The sequence below is a fragment of the Cetorhinus maximus genome, chromosome 9 (genome assembly GCF_964194155.1).
Source record: "Cetorhinus maximus chromosome 9, sCetMax3.hap1.1, whole genome shotgun sequence".
Classification (NCBI taxonomy): domain Eukaryota; kingdom Metazoa; phylum Chordata; class Chondrichthyes; order Lamniformes; family Cetorhinidae; genus Cetorhinus; species Cetorhinus maximus.
The window spans coordinates 95,801,751-95,826,681 of record NC_135887.1 but is presented as its reverse complement, the minus strand read 5'-3'; the positions used below and the strand labels follow the sequence as shown (position 1 = coordinate 95,826,681).

The following is a 24,931-nucleotide window of genomic DNA, read 5'->3' as shown; positions in this document are numbered from 1 at the left end:
GAGTGCATAATGAAAAGCTTAGACATGCCTCTTTTTCTCAGCAATACTCAAGTTCTGTACCACCAAACAACTATTTCTTCTCTCTGCTTTTTCTCACTCAGTGCACAAGTCTCAACTTTAGCTGACACTTTTTAGAAGTTTCAGATAGATTTATTTTGAAAACTATTGGTCACATCTTGCCTTATTGAAAGACCCAGATAATCTTCATGATTTGAAAAGGGCAGGGTGATAAATCCATTAGAAACAGTAACTGGAACTAAGCAGAATTTAAACAGCTATCTGTCAATTTTTAAAAAATAAATCAGATAACATGTTTGTATTTCAATTGAATGGGTTGGTTCCTCATTCAAGAAACTGCAAAACAACAATTGATTAATTGTCACAATGAAGTGTTGGTTTAAGCTGGAACATGATTTGCGTGTGAACCTGTTTGTCACCTGTTACTTACTGTTACTGAAATCGATGCCAGTTTAAATCTTTGATGCAAAAGCTTCCTTTTTTCACAATATAGATGCACAATAATGCTTTTGACATAACAGGCAACGATCTTTATTTCCCTGAAACCTTATTTTAAAAATCTACCTGCACTAACCAGTGTTGGTCCTGCAGATGCTGTGACTCAGGGAAATGAAATAAAATATAAATGGACACAAGCGCTCCATTTTTGTCATAACTTATTTTGGATGGTGCTGTAATTGTCACTTGATGTGTGCAACTTAGTTTAATAAGAAATGTCTGGAAACATGTAGGTACATAAATATACATTATCTTCATAATCATACTTGCATCAAAGTGTATGACACCATATGAATGCTCAATAATAGGAAGAATGTCCATAGTTAAGACTCTGAATCTTTTACATGGTTTCAGTAGTCTGAGATGATTATACTTCATTATAACAATCTCTTGCAGATTTTCAATGTTGTTGTCCTAGGGCAGAAGGAGATTTTTTTCAAACATATCAATTGCTGAAAAAATAGATATGTTGTCGAAGCTATTCATCTTGTACTTATCAAGATAGAATCACAAGAATACCAAATTTCAAAGGGAATAACAATTTATGCTGCATGAGAAGAGGATGCTCATTGTCAAGTAGACTCTGATTGGTCGAGGCATTACCATGAGGAATGCACCAGGGAACAGTTGTCCTCCAAGCTTTTGTTTAGTTGAAAAATATGCAACGTCTTGACATGTTCTTTCTGTTTGCAAAGGACAAGATTGTTCCTATGAGTATATGTAGCTTCTAGCTGGAGTAAGTGTAAAAAAAGTGTAAGTGAGCTACATTGTGACCCTGGCTGATGGCCTTAAATTGGTGGTTAATATAATTCTTGGCACAATCGGGATTGTTTAGTAAGTGTTATCCAATCGAGGAATCACATCTAATGTTGGACATTATGTTCTGAGTTTTGCAAGTACAAACTGATTGAATACAATCAGTACTCGGCCTGTTCCAAACAGCTGAAGGGACGTGTTGTTTGTTACGATCCACCGGTCATTGGAACATATAGCCTACATACCTGGCATCACACTGGCATTGAAATTCATATACACATTACCTATTTGTTTGGTAGACAGAATGTTTTTTTGGTTTGACAGCAATATCTTGTTAGTGGAAAACGCCACTCGTGTTGCAACTGCACGGTAGCAGTGTGATACAGCCAGCTTCAAAGGTTATCGGGGTTAGATGGGAATGTGGAAATTGAAACACAAGAAGATCAGCCATGATCTTATTGAATGACACAGCAGGCTTGAAGGGCTGAATGGTCTACTCCTGTTCCTATTTCTCCTGTTCTTATGTTCATCTGTTGCTCAAATTTTTGAGACACTTTATCTTTCCAGAGTAATTTGAGGTAGACTGGGAACTTTTCAGGACTGAAAGTGGCAGCCTAAGGCCCATTCATGAGTTTATGCGATATTTAGATATTATTCAGCAGGAAGGGTAAGATGTCTCAAAAAGTTTCCTTCTTTGTATATCATTTTTATGATTATTCAATATGGTCACTTTCACTAACACCAATGTTTTAATGTTAGATTTTTAAAAACTTAATTCAAACTGCTAAAATGAGATTTGAATTCTCATTCTTTATTAATGCAAGACTCCAGTAATGTAACCACAATACTACTAAATCCGCCATTCAGTAAATGCCCCATTTATAACTCTACTGTTTAGTACAGTACAGTTCATTATCCCACTATGTTGCTGAAGATTGGATGGCTAATCTTTTTTTAGAGATTGAATTTAGAATTAACAAGGGGAAAGATGTTCATAATGAGGATTATATTTACTCGGAAATCTTACTTCGAGTCTTACCCCATATAGTGTGTGCTGATCAACTATCATTTAAGGCAAGATAGAAATGAACAGAACAGTAATTTAGCGCTAATAGTGAATAATGGTGATGGGCTATAAAATTCTGATAAAGTACGTGAACTAAAGGAGCATTTGGTGTCAAAGGAAGATATTTTTGAGTTTGTGCAAAAAGCTCACCTAACCTTAGTTTCAAAAAGAAATATTTCAGGAATGCTTCACAAGTATGCTCTAATTCATTAGATAGTGGGTTCAATAGTAAATAATTGATTCTCAGCATCTTACACACAATTAGCGACCATACTGAACACTTCAACCATATTCAATAAGACAAAAAAACAGCAATACAGATTTTTGTCATGTGAACCCCATGAATATAAAGAACTGTGTGTATCAGTATGTTGAGGATTCCAAATTGTCAGTATGCATTTTTTCCCTTGTCTTTGGATTTTATAAAAGAAAAAAAGTATAACAATTAAGTCTAAATAATTCACATCACATTGGCTATGGTGTTTGATTCAAAGTAATGATTGAAGCTTCAAGTCAGAAAGTATTAGTTTGAGAAACCTAAATGAATTGAAAAGAATAGCTCAGAGGATAATGTAAATCGAGAAACAGAAACAGCCTAGCTCAGGTTTCAGAAGCCTACACATCATTGAAGGAATGGAAAACTGAAGCTGGTGAGGCATTCCCTAGTTATGAGCTCTTGGTGAGTTTCTTTTTCACCTGGGATAGGGGAAACACAATACTGATTGTCCATTCCTAGTTGTCCTAGTCACTGGAGACTGGAATCATATGTAGGCCAGACCAGGTGAGGATGGTGGGCTCCATTCCCTGAATGGCATTAGTGAATTAGTTTGGTTTTTTAAGACAATTCAATAGCTGTCGAGGCTGTTGTCCTGGTGCCAACCAACGGATTACCAGATTTAATGAATTCACTTCCATAATTGCCATGCTAGGGCTGTGAACTGACAATCACTGAGTTGCTAGTTCATTACTACAACCACCAGGCTACTATACCCATTTTAGATCGAATTAAAGTGAGCCATGTTTTGCCATATAATTTAAACTTTTCATTAGGTGAGTCATATCATAGTGAATAATTGGCATCACTATCCTTGTAAGTATTCCTGTTTAATATATCAGCATGGCTTTGGAAGGCACATAGGAATTAGATACTGCCATCAGTTGTAATGTACAAACAGGATTAGACCATCCAGCTGCACCACCATATTATTAGATCATAGTTGACCTGTACCTCAGCTCTATTTAGTCACCTTTTCTCCATAATCCCATTATCTTCATAACTTCCCGATCCCAATCTTTGAACTTTTAATTGACTTAGCACCCATATTTTTTTGGGGGGGTGGGGAAGAGTGCCAGTTTTCTGGTACCCTTTATTTGGAAAGAGTACGTCCTGATTTTACTCCTGAGGTCTGACTCTAATTTTAAGACAATGCCCTCTTGTTCTGGATGCAGCTACACCGCTCCCCCCCACCCCCACTTCCACCACCAGCCCCCCGCCACCCCACCCCCACCCCCAATCCCTTCCTCCAGCCAGAGCAGATAGTGACCAGGATTTTCCAGCCCCATCACGACGGGACCTGCCACAGGAGATTTGGCAGCCCAGCCAAAAATCCATTGACTTCCAGCAAGACCGGACAATCCCAGCGACGAGCTGGGCCGGAATATCCCACCCAGTTCTCTATCAACCCTATTGAATATCTACCATTTAAACGCTTCAATTAAATCATCATCACAACCTTTTAAACCCAAGGGAATACAAACCAAGTTAATGTAACTTTTCCTCATAGTTTAACCCTTTAAGCTCAAATATCAGCCTGGTGAATGTGCACTGTACACCTTAGCATATCTTTCCTGAAGTTCAATGCCCAAAACTGAACTCCATAGTACTCAACTAGCTTTTAGTGATTTGTATTCATGACACTTCAATCTCTTAACTCCTCCACAATTTCGAATCTAAGTGAAGTTATCCGTTGTCGACCTGGGATGGTAAAGATGAAAAATAACAATACAGGATTCTTCTGTAGATCTGTTGTTATTATTAATGCATAGTCTGAGTCTATTCAGATAACATTCCAATTGTCTTTCTCAGATCCAAAGTAGATGATGACACACTTTCCCACACTGAACCCCAGTAGTATGCATATTTACTTAGTCTGCCTCTGCCCTTTTGCAGTTTCCTGTTCCCATCTACACAACTTACAATGTCTACAAATTTAGTATCATCTGAAAACGTGGATTTTCAACTCTTTATTCCTTCATTCATTGATCTATATGGCAAAGAATTGAAGGTTAAGTATAGATCTGGGGGAACACATTTGTCAAATTCCACCAGTTGGCAGTGACTGAAGTAAGTGCACCTGCTTACCTTCCAGTAATCTTCTCATATGCCATTCTCAAATTCTACAGTGCCTGGGCATGGGACACAATATTTTGTTGCTGACTATTCATTGGTATTTCTATTGTGGCCTAAATGATTTAACTTAATAGCGCTTTGGTAGGAAGAATAGAGGAGCTGAATATTATTTAAATGGAGAAAGACTGCAGAAAGCTATAGCAGAATGGGTTTTGGAGGTCCTCGTGCATGAATCACAAAAAGCTAGCATACAAGTTCAGCAGGTAATAGGGAAGACAAATAGAATGTTGGTCTTTATTTCAAAGGGAATGGAGTATAAAATGAGGAAGTCTTGCTAAAACTATACAAGGCACTAGTTGGACCACACCTAGAATACTGTGAACAGTTTTGGTCCCCTTATCTAAGGAAAGATATACTGGCATTGGAGGCAGTCCAGAAAAGGTTCACTAGGTTGATCCCAGTATGGAGGGATTTTCTTATGAGGAAAGGTTGAGTAGGTTGGGCCTGTACTCATTGGAGTTTAGAAGAATGAGAGGCGACTGAAAGTTATAAGATTTTTAGGGGGCTTGACAGGGTGGATGCTGAGAGGCTGTTTCCCCTTCAGGGAGAGTCTTGGACCAGAGGGCATAATCTCAGAGTAAGAGGTCACCCATTTAAAACAGAGATGAAGAGGAATTTCTTCTTTCAGAGGGGTGGTGAATTATTTACCACAGAGGGCTGTAGAAGCTGGGTCGTTGTGTATATTCAAGGCTGAGATAGACAGATTTTTAATCAGTAAGGGAATCATGGGCTATGAGGAAAGGCCAGGAAAGTGAAGTTGAGGATCTTCAGATCAGCCATGATCTCATTGAATGGCGGAGCAGACTCGATGGACTGAATGGCCTGCTTCTGCTCCTACGTATTGCGGTTTTATGGTCTTACAATGGCAAATCTTTTTTTTTATTCATTCATGGGATGTGAGCATTGCTGGCTAGGCCAGCATTTATTGCCCAGCCCTAATTGCCCTTGAGAAGGTGATGGTGAGCTGCCTTCTTGAATTGCTGCAGCCAATGTGGTGTAGGTGCACCCACAGTACTGATAGGGAGGGAGTTCCAGGATTTTGACCCAGAGACAGTGAAGGAACAGCGATATATTTCCAAATCAGGATGGTGAGTGGCTTGGAGGGGAACTTCCAGGTGGAGGTATTCCCATCTATCTGCTGCCCTTGTCCTTCTAGATGGTAGTGGCCGTGGGTTTGGAAGGTGCTGTCTAAGGAGCCTTGGTGAGTTCCTGCAATGCATCTTGTAGATGGTACACACTGCTGCTATTGTGCGTTGGTGGTAGAGGTAGTGTGTGTTTGTGGATAAAATTGCTGGGATTCACAATGAGTCTCTGCCAGGAAGACTCCTCTTACCAGCTGCACTTGTGTGAATCTTGGACAGTGAAAATAGTACCTGAATGGGCTTCTAAATGCAGCAATTTACTCCACCAAAGGACCATTACAAACTTTTCTTTTGGTGACTTTGTCACAGAAGGCAGGATGTCTAGTATTTCCCACAGCGAGACAGATCAATGTGCATATGAGATGACAGTGCAGATTTGAAGATGGTGCTGTAGTGGTGTTTTATTTTAATCAGTAATCGGAGTCCTGAACAAAAGTTTTCTAATTGAAAAATGTTTTCAACATAGGGAGAAAAGTATGATGGTCGGAAAGCAGATGTCTGGAGCTGTGGTGTCATCCTTTTTGCACTGTTGGTGGTAAGTCATTTGAGTATTTTCCTTCAGTCTGGTAAATATTGAATGAGCTTTTGATGTACTGAGATCTATTATAAGAGGATTAGTATTTTGTATTTTTCACTTAATGTAATTTCAATCTATTTGCAGCCACTTCTTTTAGAATTAATGATAATTTTATGCTGTACATTTGTTAAAGTTATTCTGTTGTGAAGATGTGCTGCTGTGCTGCAAAGCAATAGTGAGTTCAGTACCCAAGAGGTTTCATTTGACAGTATTATCACTTGTCTCCATATCAGACAATCTGCATGTATACAAATGTTGATGGATCTATTTGGCTTCTGGTAATCTTCAGCAATACAGTGAGATCATGTTGTGCCTTTCAGGTGAACTACCTAAACTGTAAATTTCAGAAGGTGTTGTGTTTTAAGGCTGTTAGTTTATTTGTACCCATGATTGTTGTAGGGTGTTGGTTACAGTTCAGTAGGTCTGAAGAAGTCTTCGTGTTCATACGTAGGTTAACTATAACATGTTTAGAACTACTTACAAATATACAGTAAAGAGTACAAGCTAGCAGTTGTCTCCAACCTTGCTGATACATACGGCTCTGTCCAACACTAGACTGACCCCTGGGTGCAGGTCATGTGCTTTCTTACATCACTCTGTGGGTGGTACTGTACTCAGCCCCACATTAACCCTATATGTGCCAGACCCTTATCCTACAGTGATTACATATTTAACATGGGCACAAACTTAGAACAATTACAGAAAAATTAAAATGGCTACAGAAAATGATTATAGATTTAACAGGTTGAGAAGAGGAGAAAAGAAAATGATTAAAAAAAACAACAGCTGTGATGTTACTTTACCTCCGGCAAGTAAATACTTTACCAATATCTGGATCAATTATGCTGTTAACTCTGGTAATACAATCATCTGAAGTGGCTGGCTCCTGTGGTTGTTGATTATGCTCCTGTTGATCAGTCAGGCTCTTTCTTTGTTTGAGATGTCCTTCTAACGATTAGCGGGAAATTCTTTGGAGACCTGTACTGCAGCTTAATAATGTGTTGAACCTTTTATACTCTTTTACAGGGGATGGGGTTAGTTTACTATCTGGACGAGCCATACCGTCCTTGAAGCTTCTTTTGAAACACCATACCGTATTATGTTATTTTACTTGAACCATAATTTGAATCTTCCCAGAAAGCTGTCTATCTTTCTTTTGCTTTCTCCAGTTAATTTAATTATCTGAAGCCCCTCATAGTTAATTTTCCAAGAATAGATGTTTGTATTTGCTGGAACACTGTGTGCCTCACCTTATCTCAATTGAAGGCCTTGTCTTCATTAACTAAAGCACTAGTGTGTCTTGTTTGCTGAACTATCTCTGTTTCCCTTGATAATATTTGTTTTGAGTCTCTCAGCTGGGTAAGTTCAGCAAGTTTAATTTTAAAAGGCAGACAAACAAATATCTCTTCATCAGCACTTTCATAGTTTCCCAAAGCATGCTGGATTGAATGACAAGCTTAAAATGATGTCAAAAGGCTTTTTTTTGTCCTACATGTACACCCAAGTTGTTTTAACATTGCAATTGTTAACTATCAAATGAAAATGTGGAAGGTTTGAAATAATGGGGGGAAAATATTCCTTTGACATTTTTAGCATTGGCAGTCCTTAACTGCAACAATAACATTATTTATATAAACCAGAATCTTCGGGTCGGCGAGTGGGGGTGGGCCCCACTTGCCGACACATAAAATGATGCGCAGTGACGTCAGGCGTGCGTCGCAATGTCACCGCGCATCATTCAGATCTTCAATTCGGCGGGCACGCACCAGAGTCGGCTGCGTGCCCGATGAACTGTCAAAGGCCTATTAAGGCCATTTAAATATTAATTAAAACAATTAACAGGGCTGACCGTCCAACCTTAAGATTGGCAGGCAGGCAAAGAGCCTAGGCGGCCTTTGCATTTATGATGAAACCTCATCCATGGGCGGGATGAAGTTTTGTGAATGTTTTTAAACTTTAATAAAAAATTTTAATAAAATTCATAGGCATGTCCCAACTCGTGATATTGTCACATGAGGGGACATGTCTCAAATTTTTTTTCTTGAGTTTGATTTTGAAAAATTTGAATAATCTCCCTGAGGCACAGGGAGCGTTCAGCGCTTCCGGGGGCGTGTCACGCTGGGCGGGCCTTAATTGGCCCGCCCACATAAAATGGTGGTGCCCAGCCGATCGCTGCCCACACCCACTCCTGCTCAGCGCCCCCAGTGGGGAGAAAATTTTCCCCGTTGAATCTTTATCATAAAAAATAACCCCAAGGTGCTTCACAGGAGCAAAATAAAACATAATATGACACCAAGCCACACAAGGAGGTACTGGGCCAAATGACCAAAAGCTTGGTCAGAGAGGTGGATTTTAAGGAGTGCCTTTAAGGAGGGTTGCAAGGTAGACAGGCAGAAAGTATAGGAAGAGAATTCTAGAGCTTTATTTCTAGGTGACTGAAGGCTCGGCCACTAATGATGGAGCGATTAAAATTGGGTTGCTCTAGAGGCCAGAATTAGATGAGCGCAGATTTCCTGGAGAGTTATGGGGATGGCGGAGATTAGAGATAGGGGAGAGCTGAGGCCATGGAGAGCTTTGAAAACAAGGGTGAGATTTGTGAATCAAGCTGTTTCTTGATTGGGAGCCAATATTGATCATGAGCACAGGGGTGAGAGGTGAATGAAACTTGGTGCAAGTTAGACATGGGCAGCCGTGTTTTGGGTGACCTCAGGTTTATGGAGAGTAGAACGTGAGAGACCAGCCAGGAGCACATTGGACTAGTCAAGTCTAGAAGTAACAAAGGTATGAATGAGGGTTTCAGCAGCAGATGAGCTGAGATTGCAAACAGTCTAGTTCAGTCTCAGACAGTTTCCAGGGAGAAGAATAGTGGCTAGGGAATGGAATTTTCACAGCGGGAGCCAAAAACAATGGCTTTTGCCTTCCCAAAATACAACTGCAAGAAATTTCTGCTCATCCAGTACTGGATATCAGATAAGCTGCCTGATAATTTTCTAACAGTGGAAGGTTTGAAAGAGGTGCTGGTGAGGTAGAGCTGGGTGTCATCATTGTACACGTGAAAACTAATGCTGTGCCTTCGGATGATGTAGCCAAGAGGCAATACGTAGATGAATATCAATAATTGTTTATAAGTTCCTAACATTTTAAATACTTGTTTCCTTTTTTGAATTTCCCATAATGTATCTTGTCAGTATAGTCTGCTTTGTGGCATTATGTGATATTCTCCAGTCATAATACAATTTCTTCATTTATCATAAATCAGTTCTCATTAATCATGGTTAAATATCAAATAAATCAAGGTCGGTATCAAAATTTAGATTTCTTTTGCGCAATCGTAGTTTTGAGAAGTTATTAAGAATTTTCAAATCTCTTTAGCACCTGCTACATTAAAGAAAAAGTTACTATCCAATATGGCATGTTCCAAAGTTGAAAAAATACCATACACCGCTGTCTCTCAGGCCCCACATTCCCTTCTCTGCCAGTCAGCTATCCAGTTTCCTTTGGATGTTGTCAACAATAGAAGACCAGTTTCTGATATTCACCACCCTTTGTGAAATGCAGTTAAATCTAAGCTGCCTGTTCAGCTTCCACCTTCTTTCCTTGAATCTGTGTCTCCTTTTACACTTGATAATTATGTCAGATATGACATTGGGATTCAAGTTACCCATGATCCCTAGGAGTTTGAATATCTGCTGCAGGAATTTTTTAGATATTTTAAACAGAAGGCTCATTTCCTGAACTTGGAGGACCTCAAAAATCTAAATATAGATGAATGACTTGTTTTTGAGTCTGATTTTGTAATCTTGCAAAGAAAGTAAAATATGTGACAACTATTTTATTTTCCTATAATTGCCATTATTGTTAAGACTGAGCTACAGAAAAATTGTGTTGATGTTTCCATTCGCATTTGGAACCATGGTGAACCTAATTATATTAAACTTATTATACATCACAAGAACATAAGATTTGACATTTTAAAACAGCCATTTTTCTTTCATCATTATTTAATGTGGGTCCTGATCTCTGCTTCTGTGCTTTTGACATTAATTACATGGGGTTGTCCTTTGATCAGAAAGCTTTTATTTAGAGCCAACATTAATCATGGCTTTGGGATCAATTCTGTTGCACACTGAAACATGCATTTCATGACACTGGAGTTACCTTAAAAATGCAGAGGGCTTTGTTATAATTTCTCAATGTAAAAAATAACCCTATGGAGTTGCATTCATTTTGAGAAATTAATCTATATCTCCATTGAAAACATTCAAGAAATAATTAATTGATTTCTTAAATTTATTTTCTTTAAATTCCCATGCGTTAAGTTGGGAGATTTCTTGACAGTGGATAATGTATAGCTATTTTTTGGTCTAATAGCACCCTGATTTTGCTACATTTTTCTTTGTAAAACCTAGCTTGACTAATGTTATATTTAGTTCTGGTTAGTGGGAACAGCTATAGTGCAAATACTATGGATTTCATGGGGCAGGGGGTATATTGCTCACCCCGCTCCCCCATTGCAAAAATCGGCAGGCAGACAGCACACCTAAAGAAGCCCACCTCGCAGCCATAATGCACTGCTGGCAGGCTAAACAAGCAGAGCGTGGGGCTTCTGCCCCTCGGTGGGAGGAAGTTCAACCCTTGCGAGCTGCTGGCCAATCTGATTGGCCACGAGCTCTAGAAGTCCCAGCAGCATCAGAGCTCAGCGGTGTGCGCTGCTGAGACTGCAAGCAGGCCCACAAGGGACAGCGATAGCATTCAGGGTGAGGTAATTCCTGAGCTCATAGGGCTGGGAGGGATCAAGTAAGCTAGGGAAGGGGCAAGGGGGAGTGGGAGGGTGAGCTTTGGAGGCTAGGCAAGGAGTAAAAAGGGAGAAGGTATCACTGGGGAGGGGGCTGCACCCGATGCACACAGGGCACCCTCCAAAGGAAGTACCCCTCTTCCTACCTGCCTTTTAAGCAGTTTGCTTAAAAGAATGGCCTGCCCATTCCCTTCCCCCTGCCAATGCCAACCATATGTGCGAGCAGTGTATTATCCAGCTCAATTGATCCTTAATTATTTATTTAAAAATGGTGGACAGGCTGCCAATTTTGGGGGACAGCTCAGGGTTGGGTGGGAAGGTGGTGGGCTTGCCACCCCTTGTATTTTAAGTGCCCCCCCCCTTGCCAAAAACGTGCCAGGGGGTGCCATAAAATCCAGCCCTATATTTTACTTTGACCTGCTTAACTAGAGAATTCCCTCTTTGCTTTGAAACATTATTATATTTTATTATGCCAACTACATGAAAGGCCAAGGATACCATCAGAATTGAGCAGGTTATTTGAAAAGATGAGATCAATCAGGAGCTGCTGAGCTCAAGTTGTACAAGTCTGTCACTTTTAGAAGGAAAGAAAGTTGGTAAGAGTTTGCAAGTTCTATGATTTTGTGGTCTTGGGAACAACTAAATTAAATTAAAAGACTGCGGCAAAGCAAAAATTAGGCCAACAAACAGCTTGAATTCTTTCCTGCATGAAGGTGCAGGAACAGTGCAAGAGAACTAGAAAATCATATGAAATAGGAGCAGGAGTAGGCCATTCACCTTCGAGCCCACTCCGCCATTCAATGAGTTCATGGCTGATCTTCTACTTCAACGGTATTTTCCTGTACTATCCCCGTATCCCAGGATGTTTTTAATGCCTATCAATCTCAGTCTTGACCATGCTCAATGACTGAACCTTCACAGCCCTCTAGGGAAGGAAATTCCAAAGGTTCACCACCCTCTGAGTGCAGAAATTCCTCTTCATCTCATTCCAAATGGCCTGCCCCTTATTCTGAGACTGTGTCCCCTGGTTCTAGACCCCCCCAGCCAAGGGAAACATCCTTCCTGCATTTACCCTGTTGAGCCCTGTAAGAATTTTATGGGCAGAGTTTTACACTTGTTGGGTGGGCACACACCTAACCCGAACGAGCGTAAAACGATGCGCGATGACGTTGAGCGAGTGTCCCGAAGTCACCGCGCACTTGCGCGATATTTCGGTCGGCAGGCCTGCGCCTCCATGGACGGGATGAGGTTTCCAACAGCAAATTAAAATTAAATAAAAATGCTTAAATTTCATTCATAACATATCCCTGCTCATGTGACAGAGTCACACGAGACCACATGTTTTTAACATTTTTAAAATCTTTCTTTTTTATTTTCAAAAATCTTCATCTCTCTGAGATGTACTAACCATTGCAGCATCTGTCAAAAGCTGCTGAAGAGAACGATAAGATTTTTGGAGACATTTTCTTGTATTGAAGAGTTTATTTATTGCACAAGTTGGTATTGTGTTAATAGTTTTACGTGGTGTCTTACTTTTAAATGAATTTGAATTTGAATTTATTAGCTTTAGATTGAACGTAATGTTCTTATGTATTTATTGCCTTTGGAGCACATAGCAGAACAGGGTGGGCATCACACGTAGTTCTCAGTGCATTTTACTACAGTAAATAGTAATTGCTAGTCCCATGCTACAATATTCCATTGGCTCCTACAAAAGATTTTGGTTCATATGGAAACCGCATTTTTGCTGTGGGCAATAGATAAATGTGTCAGGAGAAGCCCAAATCATATCAATCTACATAAACTGTACTTGGTTATCCTGTTTGTACATTAACCTTTTTTTAATTCATGGGATGTGAGCATTGCTGGCTAGGCCAGCATTTATTGCCTATCCCCAATTGCCCTTCAGAAGGTGGTGGTGAGCTGTCTTTTTGAACTGCTGCAGTCCATGCAGTGTAGGTACACCCACACAGTGCTGTTAGGGAGGGAACTCCATGATTTTGACTCAGTGACAGTGAAGGAACAGTGATATATTTCCAAGTAAAGATGGTGAGTGGCTTGGAGGGGAACTTCCAGGTGGTGGTGTTCCCATGTGTCTGCTGCCCTTTTCCTTATAGATGGTAGTGGTCGTGGGTTTGGAAGTTGCTGCCTAAGGAGCCTTGATGAGTTTCTGCAGTGCATCTTGTAGATGTTACACACAGCTGCTACTGTTCATCAGTGGTAGAGGGAGTGAATATTTGTGGGACACCAATCAAGGGGCTGCTTTGTCATGGACAGTGTCAAGCTTCTTGAGTGTTGTGGGAGCTGTACTCATCCAGGCATGTGGAGAGTATTCCATCACACTCCTGACTTGGGCCTTGTAGATGGTGGACAGGCTTTGGGGAGGCAGGAAGTGAGTTACTCATCACACAATTCCTAGCCTCTGACCTGCTGTTGTAGCCACAGTATTTATATGGCTACTCCAGTTCAGTTTCTGATCAATGGTAACCTCCAGGACGTTGATAGTGGGGGATTCAGCGATGGTAATGCCATTGAACATCAAGGGACGATGGTTAGATTCTCTCTCTTGTTGGTGATGGACATTGCCTGGCACTTGTGTGGCGTGAATGTTACTTGCCATTTGTCAGCCCAAGCCTGGATATTGTCCAGGTCTTGCTGCATTTGGACATGGACTGCTTCAGTATCTGAGGAATCGCGAATGTTTATTGTGCAATCATTAGCGAACATCCCCACTTCTGACTTTATGATGGAAGGAAGGTCATTGATGAAGCAGCTGAAGATGGTTGGGCCTAGGACACTACCCTCAGGAACTCCTGCAGTGATGTCCTGGAACTGAGATGATTGACCTCCAACAGCCACAATCATCTTCCTTTGTGCTAAGTATGACTCCAACCTGCAGAGAGTTTTTCCCCTGATTCCCATTGACACCAGTTTTTCAAGGGCTCCTTGATGTCACACTCGGTCAAATGCTGCCTTAATGTCAAGGGCAGTCACTCTCACCTCACCGCAGGAATTCAGCTCTCTTGTCCATTTTTGGATCAGGGCTGTAATGAGGTCAGGAGTTGAGTGGCCCTGGCAGAACCCAAACTGAGCATCAGAGAGCAGGTTATTGCTAAGCAAGAGCCGCTTGATAGCACTGTTAATGACCCCTTCCATCACTTTACTGATGGTCAGGAGCAGACTGATGGGGTGGTAATTGGCTGGGTTAGACTTGTCTTACTTTTTGTGTACAGGACATACTTGAGTAATTTTCCACATTGCACTGGAACAGCTTGGCTAGGAGCACGGCAAGTTCTGGAGCACAAGTCTTCAGTACTGTTGCCGGAATATTGTCAGGGCCCATAGCCTTTGCAATGCCCAAAGCCTTCAGCCATTTGTTGATATCACACAGAGTGAATTGAATTGGCTGAAGACTGGCATCTGTGATGCTGGGAACCTCCAGAGGAGGCCGAGATGGGTCATCCACTTGGCACTTCTGGCTGAAAATTGTTGCAAGTGCTTCAGCCTTATCTTTTGCACTGATGTGCTGGGCTCCCCCATCATTGAGGATGGAGATGTTTGTGGCGCCTCCTCCAGTGAGTTATTTAATTGTCCACCACCATTCATGACTGGATGTGGCAGGACTGTAGAGCATAGATCTGATCTGTTGGTTGTGGAATCACTTAGTTCTGTCTATTGCATGCTGCTTATGCTGTTTGCTTCCTTTCATGATAGTATGTTTTTTACTCTAATACCCCGCTTACAGCAAGTAAGTTAGAGAGATTATATTGCATTGTGTTGACGTTGAAGTAAGAGCAGGATTATTTTTAACATATCAGTTGTTGAATGGCAACCAAGTTCAATTATGAAATAGACTAAAGCTCAAAATGTCACTGGGAGACATGAGACCCATTTTCAACTCCCGATGGGAGTTGTGCATTTTGGGACCAACACAGAGCGGCAAAACATTTTGCCTAAAGCATGAGATCTAGGAAATTTTAACTCCCACCTCAACCTGGCCGGAAGTGCTCACTAACTGGGTGGCGGGCGGGCATGGGGTTTCATGCAGTAGGAGGCTGCACTGGGGTCCCAAGGGATCAGTCGCTACCATTTAGGTAAATTAATGGGATTGAGGTCAGAAGAGCATCACAGCTAGTAAGGTGGGAGAGAAGCACGAGGCAGTGGAGGCCTAAATTTTCCTTGTGGGACATAGAGAAGACACCTACTCTTCCACAAGGAAACTAAAATTGGAATTAAGCTACCTTTCAAAGTCTCCTTGGCTCCTGCTCCACCAAATTGGCCTGGTGGAGAAGCTACAGTAGGTTCCCTATGCAGGCCCAGGTTAAAATTGGAGTCAGGCCCAGTTACATTATCGGAATACAATCTGCGTATTTAAAGATGGCCCGCCACTTTTTAGAGGATGTCACCCTCACTTGCTTAAAATTCCACCCCACAGAAATGCAGCAGAGTGGGTAAGCAGCAGAGGCCATTTTAAATCTCCATTTGCCCAATTTCTGCACAGTTGGCAGGGTTAAAATTGGCTCTAAGGTCTTTTTCTTTCACTTATTAGATTTAGTATTCTTGTATCAGTCTCATTATCTACACTAAACAATGGGAATGATCACTTGCATTCAAACACTCAGTCCCAGAAGATTAAACATACCAGAGTTCATTGCATTGCCAATGTAGTATTTTATTTTCTTCACTTTTCTGATTATCTGAGCCTATTTACAGCAAAAGACCATTACACAGATGAAAGCAGCACAACAAGAATAATTACTACTTTAACTGCAGTTTTTCACGGGTGTTCTTTCCAAAGCTCCAGAAAAATCAATTTTAATTGACAGAAATATTTTCTCGATGCCAATTCAGGACCAAATGGATTTTGCCTTTTCACACTCCCATGTCACTTGTTGAAGCCAAACGATGTTGTTTCTCTTGCAGCTAGCAGGAGTCTCTTTGCAACGAGACTACCTGAAACCCATTTTTATTTGCAAGAAGTAAGGTGAAATATTTTTCAAAGATATTTGGATCTTTATAGAGATCATTCAGTTAAAAATTCTTTAATTCTTTAAATGATGTGTTTTGACTTGGATTGCATTTCCTGTTATCTCCCTTTCTATATCAAGCTTTCATTGTTTTAAGCTACAGGAAACGTGCATTTGTGTCTATATCATTGGCCAGAATTTTACGTTGCCCGATTGGGTGTGTGGCCGACGCAAACTTGCATTTTCTGTGTTTTCTGGAGGACTCTTTGGTTTATGAGCTCTCCTGGAGGCTTTCTGCCAACACACCCTTCAGGGTACCATCCTGTGCCATCTGTATTCCAGCAAATGGGGATTGTCTACTTCGCTGGAGGGACCTCCTCCTCCTCTGAGGAGAGAGCCAGAAGGGAGAAGAGGGCTGGTGTCCACAAGCAGTGCCCCAGAGAGCAACCTGTGGAAAGAGAGGTGCAGCCACATGGGGTGCAGAGCCAGCATGAAGTGCAAGGCAGAAGATGTTGTTATCCTGCAGTGAGAGTCTACAGGCAGTGCTCCAGCTACCTGGACATGTCGGAGGTCCAGTACCGAAGGAGGCTCCGCCTCTCTAGGGAGACTGTGACTTCCATGTGCCACATGAATGGCCCAGAGATTGCCTCGAATTCAGTGGCCACCCGATGCCGTGGTCTTAATGTGACAGTGGCCCTGAACTTTCTCACGTCCGGTTCTTTCCAAGGGTCAGCGGGAGATCTGTGTGGTGTTTCCCAATCTGCTGCCCACAGTTGCGCTGAGCTGGTCACTAATGCTGTGTTCAGATGGGTGATGAACTTCATTCATTTCTGGACTGATGATGCCAGTCAGGCTGAGCGAACCAGAGGCTTCGCTGTAATTGCTGGGTTTCCCTGCACCCAGGTAGCCATAGATTGCACTCATGGCCTTAAAGGCACCAGCAGGCATGCTGGGTGCCTTCGTCAACAAAAAGGGCCTCCGCCCCATCAACGTCAGATTGTTTGCGACCACAGGGGACAGGCTTTTCAGGTCTGCTCCAGGTACCCGGGCAGCTCCCATGGTGCGTACATCCTGAGACACTCCCAGGTGCCAAGGCTCTTTGTTGCTGCAGCTCGGTTGGATGGTTGGCTTCTGGGTGGCTTATGGGTGAAAAGGTGCCTTATGACACCCAAGGATAGAAGTGGAGGAGAGGTACAATATAAGTTATGCCTCTATAAGGGCAGTAATTGAGAGGGCCATTGGCCTGCTCAAGATGAAGCTCCACTGCCTGGGCCGATCAGGGGGAGCACTGCAATATCCTTCAGATTGTGTGTCACTTATTGTCGTTGTGTGCTGCGCTATGGCACAACCTGGCTCTTTCAAGAGGGGGCCTTTTGGAGGATGAAGACAGCGAGGCAGCTCCCCAGGCTGTAGAGGCTGACAAAACTGATGCATCTAATGAGGAGCCAGAGGGAAGCCCAGGGTGAGGATGTGGCTGCAGAAGTGAGGAACCTTGCAGGAGGCAGGTAGGCCTTGATTCTCTGTTCATTCAGATAGGCACCCAAGGCTTGGCTTGAAAGTGAGGGCAAGGGTGACACCTCCTTACTGAATGCTCCTGATGAAGCCATCCTGTGGCTCCTATGTCAACTAACTACTCTGAAATAGAGTAACAAGCCACTCCCATGCCTAACACCTATGAGAGACGTAAAGCACAATCAGACCATGAAAAATAATAATGTCTTTAGATGGTGGTCATGTTTACACAATTTGAACATAGAACACATTTCAACTGAAGTCATGTCACCCATGGCAACCCCTCTTGTGTTTATAGTGCCTTAAACTTCCGCTTGCGAGTGCTGCGTCTTGGTGCCACTGCACTCCCCCACCACCCCACAACCGCTTCAGCGGCAGCAGCGTTAGAGACAGCCTCCTGACTGTGATGTCCTGTCTGCCCTGATTACCCTGGCAGATGCCCTCTGGCCAGTGGAACCTGTGCAGGCCCCATTGGGGAGGGAGGGTCCAGTGCCATGGCTGGACACTCCTCAGTCATCGCAGCCTCATCAGATGCCACGGGCACTGGCAGAGGAACTGCTGCCTTCGTCTGGAGCGCCCTGAGAGGAGCCCGCAGATGCGACATGCAGCTGATCAGCCAGTGTGGGGTTGATTTGAACCCCTCTGCTCACCACTGATGGACGGGACCTAGCAGAGAGATTAGGTGCCTCATCCGTCTCTCGCACTGTCAGTATGTGGGTTTGCAGGTCCAAGCGCGACCCCAGAAACCCCTGATTCAGTTCCTGGAACTGCCTCTCCATGAGAGTCGCCACTGTCTCAATGGAGGAGGCTGTGAGCTCAGAGCTCCGGGTCAATGCAGTGCTTACGCTCCGCATGGACTCTTCCTTGACAGAGACCATGGCACGCAGACACTCATGATCTCCACTAGATCCTCCTGTGCATTCTGCTGGACATCTAGCATCTGCCACCTGATGGATGACTCCAGAGGCATCCATCTAGAACTTACTGAGTACAAGTAGGTTGGCCAGCCCACCACCCGTTCATGTGCACTCCACAGCATCTTCTCCGGTACCGACAAGGCGCATTCAATAGTCCACCCACTGCCTGCAACACCATACCAACCTGCAGCCCCCTGACCCCCACACCCCCACCCCCCACCCAGGAGAAGCAGATGGAGGTTCCTGTCGCATTATCACCCTTCTATGCACCCAACACTATTGGGTAGATCTCCCAGCCTTGGCCAGCACAGGTTTATGTGCCATTTGGCACTCTAACTCTTACGCCCATGGGCACCACAATGAACAGCCACCCTCCAAAACATCTGTAGTTCCATGCCAAGTGGGTACTCACCCTTGCGGTGCGCAGAAGATCATTGAATCTCTTGCAGCATTGGATCCAGGTGCGATATGCACCGTAGGACATCCTGCCCACTAACCTGGGCTGCCACCTTCTTTGTCTGGTGTGGTGGCCTCCTCTTGCCATCCCACAGCATGAGTATGTCATGCCTGGCAGTCAATGCCTCCACTAGAGCGCACAGGCACTCATCCAAGAAGTAGGGGTTCAGAGTGCCCACCGGCATTGCCCTCTCGCCTGGTGCTGAGGCCATGACACCTTCTAATACTAAAGTCTTCAGTTCTTTCCTGGGCAGCTCTCTCAGGGTTCTTTGCACCTCCTGACAGCCTTCAGGGAGCTGCCTCTGTTCTGCTTCAAGCCCCCACCATGTCCCCATTGGACCCAGCGCCTGACACGCTCCCACCCCCATCTGCAGCACAGAGCTTATGTCCATCCGGCCGCGTTTCCACATGAAGTCGCGTCAAGCTTACGATCTCGAACAGGAGCGGATAACGCCTCCCCTGCCAATCGTACATGACTTACATAAAATTCAGGCCATAGGCCAGGATTTTCTGGCTCTGTAATGGCAGGACCCACTGCAGGAGATTTGGCAGCCCAGACAAAGTTCTGCTGATTTTTGGTGGGACCAGACGATCCTGGCGATGGGCGGGGCTGGAAAATCCTGCCCGTTGTTTTTGTCCCTGTACCACTGCCACCTGCACTCTGGAGAAAGAATGAGGGGGATTAAATTGGAGCAGTTGGTCATTTTGCATACTCTGTAGTTATATTTTCTCATTCCTAATGGATGCAAATAGGGAATAGTTTAGTCTGCTGACACGACTCACTTACGAAAGTTCCTACTGATAGTGTCAACTACGATTGGTAACTTGGTGATGGGGACATTATGAAAATGGAACACTTCTGTTTATTCAAGTGAGAACATTCCTAACCATCTAAACCCGCAAAGGTGCATCTAAGTCTATATAAATCCAAAAGGACTACCTGCTACTACTACTTCCTGTCCCAACCCACAGATTTTAATGCATAATCTAGGCTGGCACTTCAGTATAGTACTGAGGGAGTGCTGCATGATCAGAGGTGTTGTCTTTCACATGAACTGCTAAACCTAGGCCATATTTGCCCTCTCGTCAGATGCTTATGGCATAATTCAGAGAAGAGTAGGAGAGTTCTTCCCGGTTTCCTATTTATCCCCCATCCTATGTCATTAAAAGCAGATTCTCTGGTCTTTATCTCATTGCTGTGTGTGGGAGCTATTGTACACAAATTGCTTCCTGTATTTCCTACATCAAAATAGTGACTACGCTTCAAAGGTAATTATTTGGTTGTGTAGCACTTTGGGAAGTCCCGAGATCATGAGAAGTGCTTTACAACAACTACTATAGAGAATAAAGACAATACATAAACAGTGATATTTGAGGAAACCATAATTGTTTGTGTCTCTGTGAAATTTCACCTCAACTATAATTATTCTGTATTTTAATATTCCCTCCCTACCTGAAAAAAATAAAAAGTAGTTTACGAATCTTTGTAGTTACTTCAGCTAATGGCGCTTTTCCCTAAAGCCAATTCAAAAATGTTTTAAGAAAAGGAAATTGCTTTCAATGACTTCTAACATTAGGCTTCTTATCAGTTGAACAAGTAAAACAAGAATGTCAATACTGAGCTTTCTTGCTTTTGTAGGGAGCACTGCCATTTGATGATGATAATCTGAGACAGTTATTGGAAAAGGTAAAACGTGGAGTGTTTCATATGCCACACTTTATACCGCCGGACTGCCAAAATCTCTTAAAGGGAATGATCGAGGTGGATGCTTCAAAACGTTTAACTGTAAGTATTGGTTTTCTGTTTCTCTGCTGCTTTCTGGTTGTACATTAATCTCCTGTTTGACCATGCAAATCATACATGGTTAAAAAAAAAACTGCTGTACATTCAAAGATACAGTGCAGTGATTCCAACACTTTTAAAATTCAATAAAAACTCATAATGCTCTTAAGTGTCAGTGATAAACTTTCCCACTTCTTTGCATTCTTCCCCACTACAATTTTTAACACAAACATCGTTTGACTAAAGCTCTCATTTAAAATGAGCTAAACATGCCAATTGGGCTGTCCCAATCTCAATTGATATTCTATTGAAGCGTTAAGAGGAATCTCTAACTAACACAATGAGATGCAGTGTGATCAATCACAAGGCAAAAGCATCTATTCTTAGTTGGAAAATCAGGGCTGTGGTGGATTGGAGAAGATAATTGCTTTTCAGCAAAGCTGCTTCCCTGGTGGCTTAGTGGATAATTTAATTGCCCAGTTAGAAGCTAAGTCAGGTAGACCTACAAGATCCTAGGCTCTGCACTGCGCTGTGTTAGCTGACCTGAGCCAGGTGGTGAAGAAGATTGCACAATAATTCAGCAACCTTACTCCCCACCTTTGTTTCAAAGCATTTAAGGGTAGGAGAAGGGGAAAGTAATTAGCCAGAGTTCCTCCTGCTAACCTCTTCAGAAAATTATGCTATGTGAATGTCATGTGCAAACACTATCAAGCTCAATTCCAGTGCCCTCCAAAGCAACTAGCCTGTCAATCCTCAATGCCTAGATACATGAGAAGACTGTCATTTGAGTGAGGTAATGCAAGACGTTAGCATTCATGTTGCCATTCAGCAGCATGAGTCACTATCTCCTGAACAAAAAGAATGGGTCTTTAAGGAAAAGGCTATGTATTTTCTTTTAATGTATACTGTCTGGAGTACGGTGAGTTATATGCAAAGCAGGAAAATTAAGTGGGGAGATAGAGTATTTGCTCTCTGAAACTACGGCATATACTTTTAGAAATGGCTATCTTGCCTTTGATTTCACATTTACATTGAACAATAGGATCATGAGTAACTTGCTCTCAACTCAGTTGGCAGAGCAGATACCCTGACATGATGAACAACTGGTTTTCTAAAGTTGCTTTTATATTTAGTTTAATGGCAGACAAGAGCATCTGGCTCCTGCAGTGCAGGTTCATACAACTGCCAGTGACCCCAGAATGTGAGCTGAAATCGCTTAAATTTGCTATACAGAAGGTTGACCTTTTTTCTACCAGATAGTGAATCTGGCAAGGCTACATAGAATTACACGGTTATTTCACCAAAGAACCTGGCCATTGGGCCCAACCATTCCTCCGCACAAACGCACACCTGTCTTTTTCTACATCCCTTTATCCCTCTTTCCACATCCCTTTGTCCCTCTTTCCACATCCCTTTGTCCCTTTTTTCCTTCAACTACTTATAAGCCTGTTCTTAAATGTTGACATGCTCTCTGCATCAATCACTAACTTGATCGTGACTTCACTACTTCAAAATTTGCAGTGTTTTTTTTTAAAAAAGTTCTTTCTGTCCTCAATTCTAAATCTTTTAGAAGTCATCTTATAGCTATGTCCTCTTGTTCTAGACCCCAGTCATTGGAAACAGTCTGTTTTGTTTTATTCTGTCCAATCGCTTCATAATTTTAAACATTTATATCATACAGCTCATTAATCTTCTCTTCTAATGATAGCAGCTCCAGTTTGTAAGTCTGTCTACGTATTTATATTTCCTCATACCAGGCAGCATTCTGATAAATCTATGCTGTAACCGCTGTATTGCCTCAACATATCCTTCCTATAGTGTGGAGCCTAAAACTTCATACAGTGTTCTAACTATAATCTTATTAAGATTTTATATAGAATCATTATTATATTTCAGTTTTCATTTTTCTGGAAGCCCGTGTACACCAGATCCTCCATATTTCTCCCATGTACCATTTCTGCCATTTTCTCCTCGAACTCTATCCACTTTAACAGACGTGAGCTTTCTTTTTGAAATCCATGTTGTCAACCACTAATTATTTTTCCTTCATCTAGACGTTTAGTAATATTGGCTTAGTTAAAGGGCTGTAAAATTTTCCTTACCACAGATGTTAAACTAACCAGCCAGTAATTACCCTGGTTAGCTCTGTCTCCATTTTTGAAAATGGCTGCTTTCCAGTTCTCCGACACGCATCCACTCCCAACAGAACCCTAAAATATTGACCCAGAATTTTCTGGAGACTTTCCTGGCAGTAAAAGCGGCATAGAGCCCAGTTTATGCTGCAACAACCTGAGAAAATTGTACATTTTGTCTCTTAGGCCATGCCATAATTCACTGGGACATTTGTAACACTCCACTGTTATGCTGCTCTGTGCCAAAAAAATGATAAATTAATTATCCAAGCTCAACCCTGTTTAAAATCAACAGCAAATGTGAGTTACCTGAATTAACTCCAGTTTAATCACCACTACAACTCAGACTGTAAAGTAATGATACTGCTGGGCCTTTTGTTACTTGGTAGCGAAGTGATTTATTGCTCCAAGATCAGATTTCTTTACACATATGCTAGAGTTGCCATGAACTTGTTCAGCTCCCAGGGAGTCTGATCCCTAGCTGAGCGTTGCCTTTTTGCAGGTGTTAAATCACACAGCAACTTCACAGTTTATTACAAAATTGGATATCACAAAAAAGCTTGAAAATCAGAGTATGATTAAATCATATAAACATTGGAAACACAAAAAAAGACACATTCAATGTGTAACATAGGTATGTTGTCTCAATATGTTGGGCTGTGAGATGATTGGACCAAACAATACTTTATCATTAGACCTCAAATTAAAATTACCTACAAATATTAAACCTATTTTCCAAGTGAATGATAAATAAATTCTCATTTGGAAGCTAAGCTTTGTCAACAGAAAGCCTCAGAGCTTCAAGTCCCCTTTGCAAATTGAGATTTCTCCACTATCTTGTTTATCAGTGTGATGCCCACCTCCTTTTCCTAGGTAGGTAGCTGAATGTTGGAGGCCAGATATATGTAATCAAACATGGTACCCTGGTCATTTTCTCTAATTCTCTCCTGGCAAACCTACTTTTATGGGAGCAATGTCAAGGTGCTTCCCAGGGACAACAGGGCTCTTTACTTTATACATTGGGAAGAATTCTTCTTTCATTTTTTTTTATTAGAATATATTTTCTCCTATCATCCTTTTAACTCTGAACGTTGAACTATCTTGGTCAAGGATTGGATTAATGAAAGTGACTGTTCAACTAATATAAACACAACTTTGACTTCTCTTAATGTATTGATATCAGAATTATGCACATAATGTCATACCTACACATTAAGGTATCACTCACCCCAACCCACCAAACTGTTAAGGCCTCAAGTAAGCCCCTAAGATTTTGTCACCAACCTCACTTTCCCATCCTAGAATATTGGGAACCAGAGTTTGTAATTATTGTTAAGCTGTATGGGATCTGAAAGCACGCCCGCTAAATTAACTGAATAAGCAGATATGCAGAACCAAAGTTTATGGAGAAATGGGTGCATAATCTGCTGTAGCACATCAGTAAAAGGCTTACACCTACAGCTTGATATAGGCAATAGATGCATACTGACTAAGTCAGCTCTTCATTTGGTTAGCATAGCAAGTTTGAGTTATACCAATATAGGTCTCTTTTTGTATTGAATGAAATGTTATTAATGCCTCTACAAATGGTTACCAGAGTATATGACAAACATAGGGCTGAATTTAACACTCCCCCACTGCCAGACCTGAAGCTGGGGTAGTCACGTTAAATCCAGCAGCTAGTCTGTCCACTGTCAACCTACCCGCCATTGCAATTTTATTAGTGATGGGAGTGGTGTTGGATAGCCTGCCTGCCTGCCTGTGGGACAATTGAGGCCCCTACATGGGAAATTAATGCCCAATTAAGAGCCTCATCTCACTTGGGATTTAACCAGCAGCAGGAAAGGCCCACACCAAGTGGCCAGTCTGACAAGTTTTCCTGCACAGACTGGTGGCAGGGTG

At 42.2% G+C, this 24,931-nt stretch overlaps 1 protein-coding gene across 1 annotated transcript in view; it reads left to right on the top strand.

Annotated features, from left to right (window-relative positions):
• LOC144685073 (serine/threonine-protein kinase BRSK2-like) overlaps positions 1–24,931 on the top strand; it is a 383,048-nt gene that overhangs the window by 219,071 nt on the left and 139,046 nt on the right. Inside the window, exons 5-6 of the mRNA XM_078549609.1 lie at positions 6,357–6,425; positions 20,754–20,900. Coding sequence (XP_078405735.1) covers positions 6,357–6,425; positions 20,754–20,900 — 216 coding nt within the window. The remainder of the gene's footprint in view (positions 1–6,356; positions 6,426–20,753; positions 20,901–24,931) is intronic.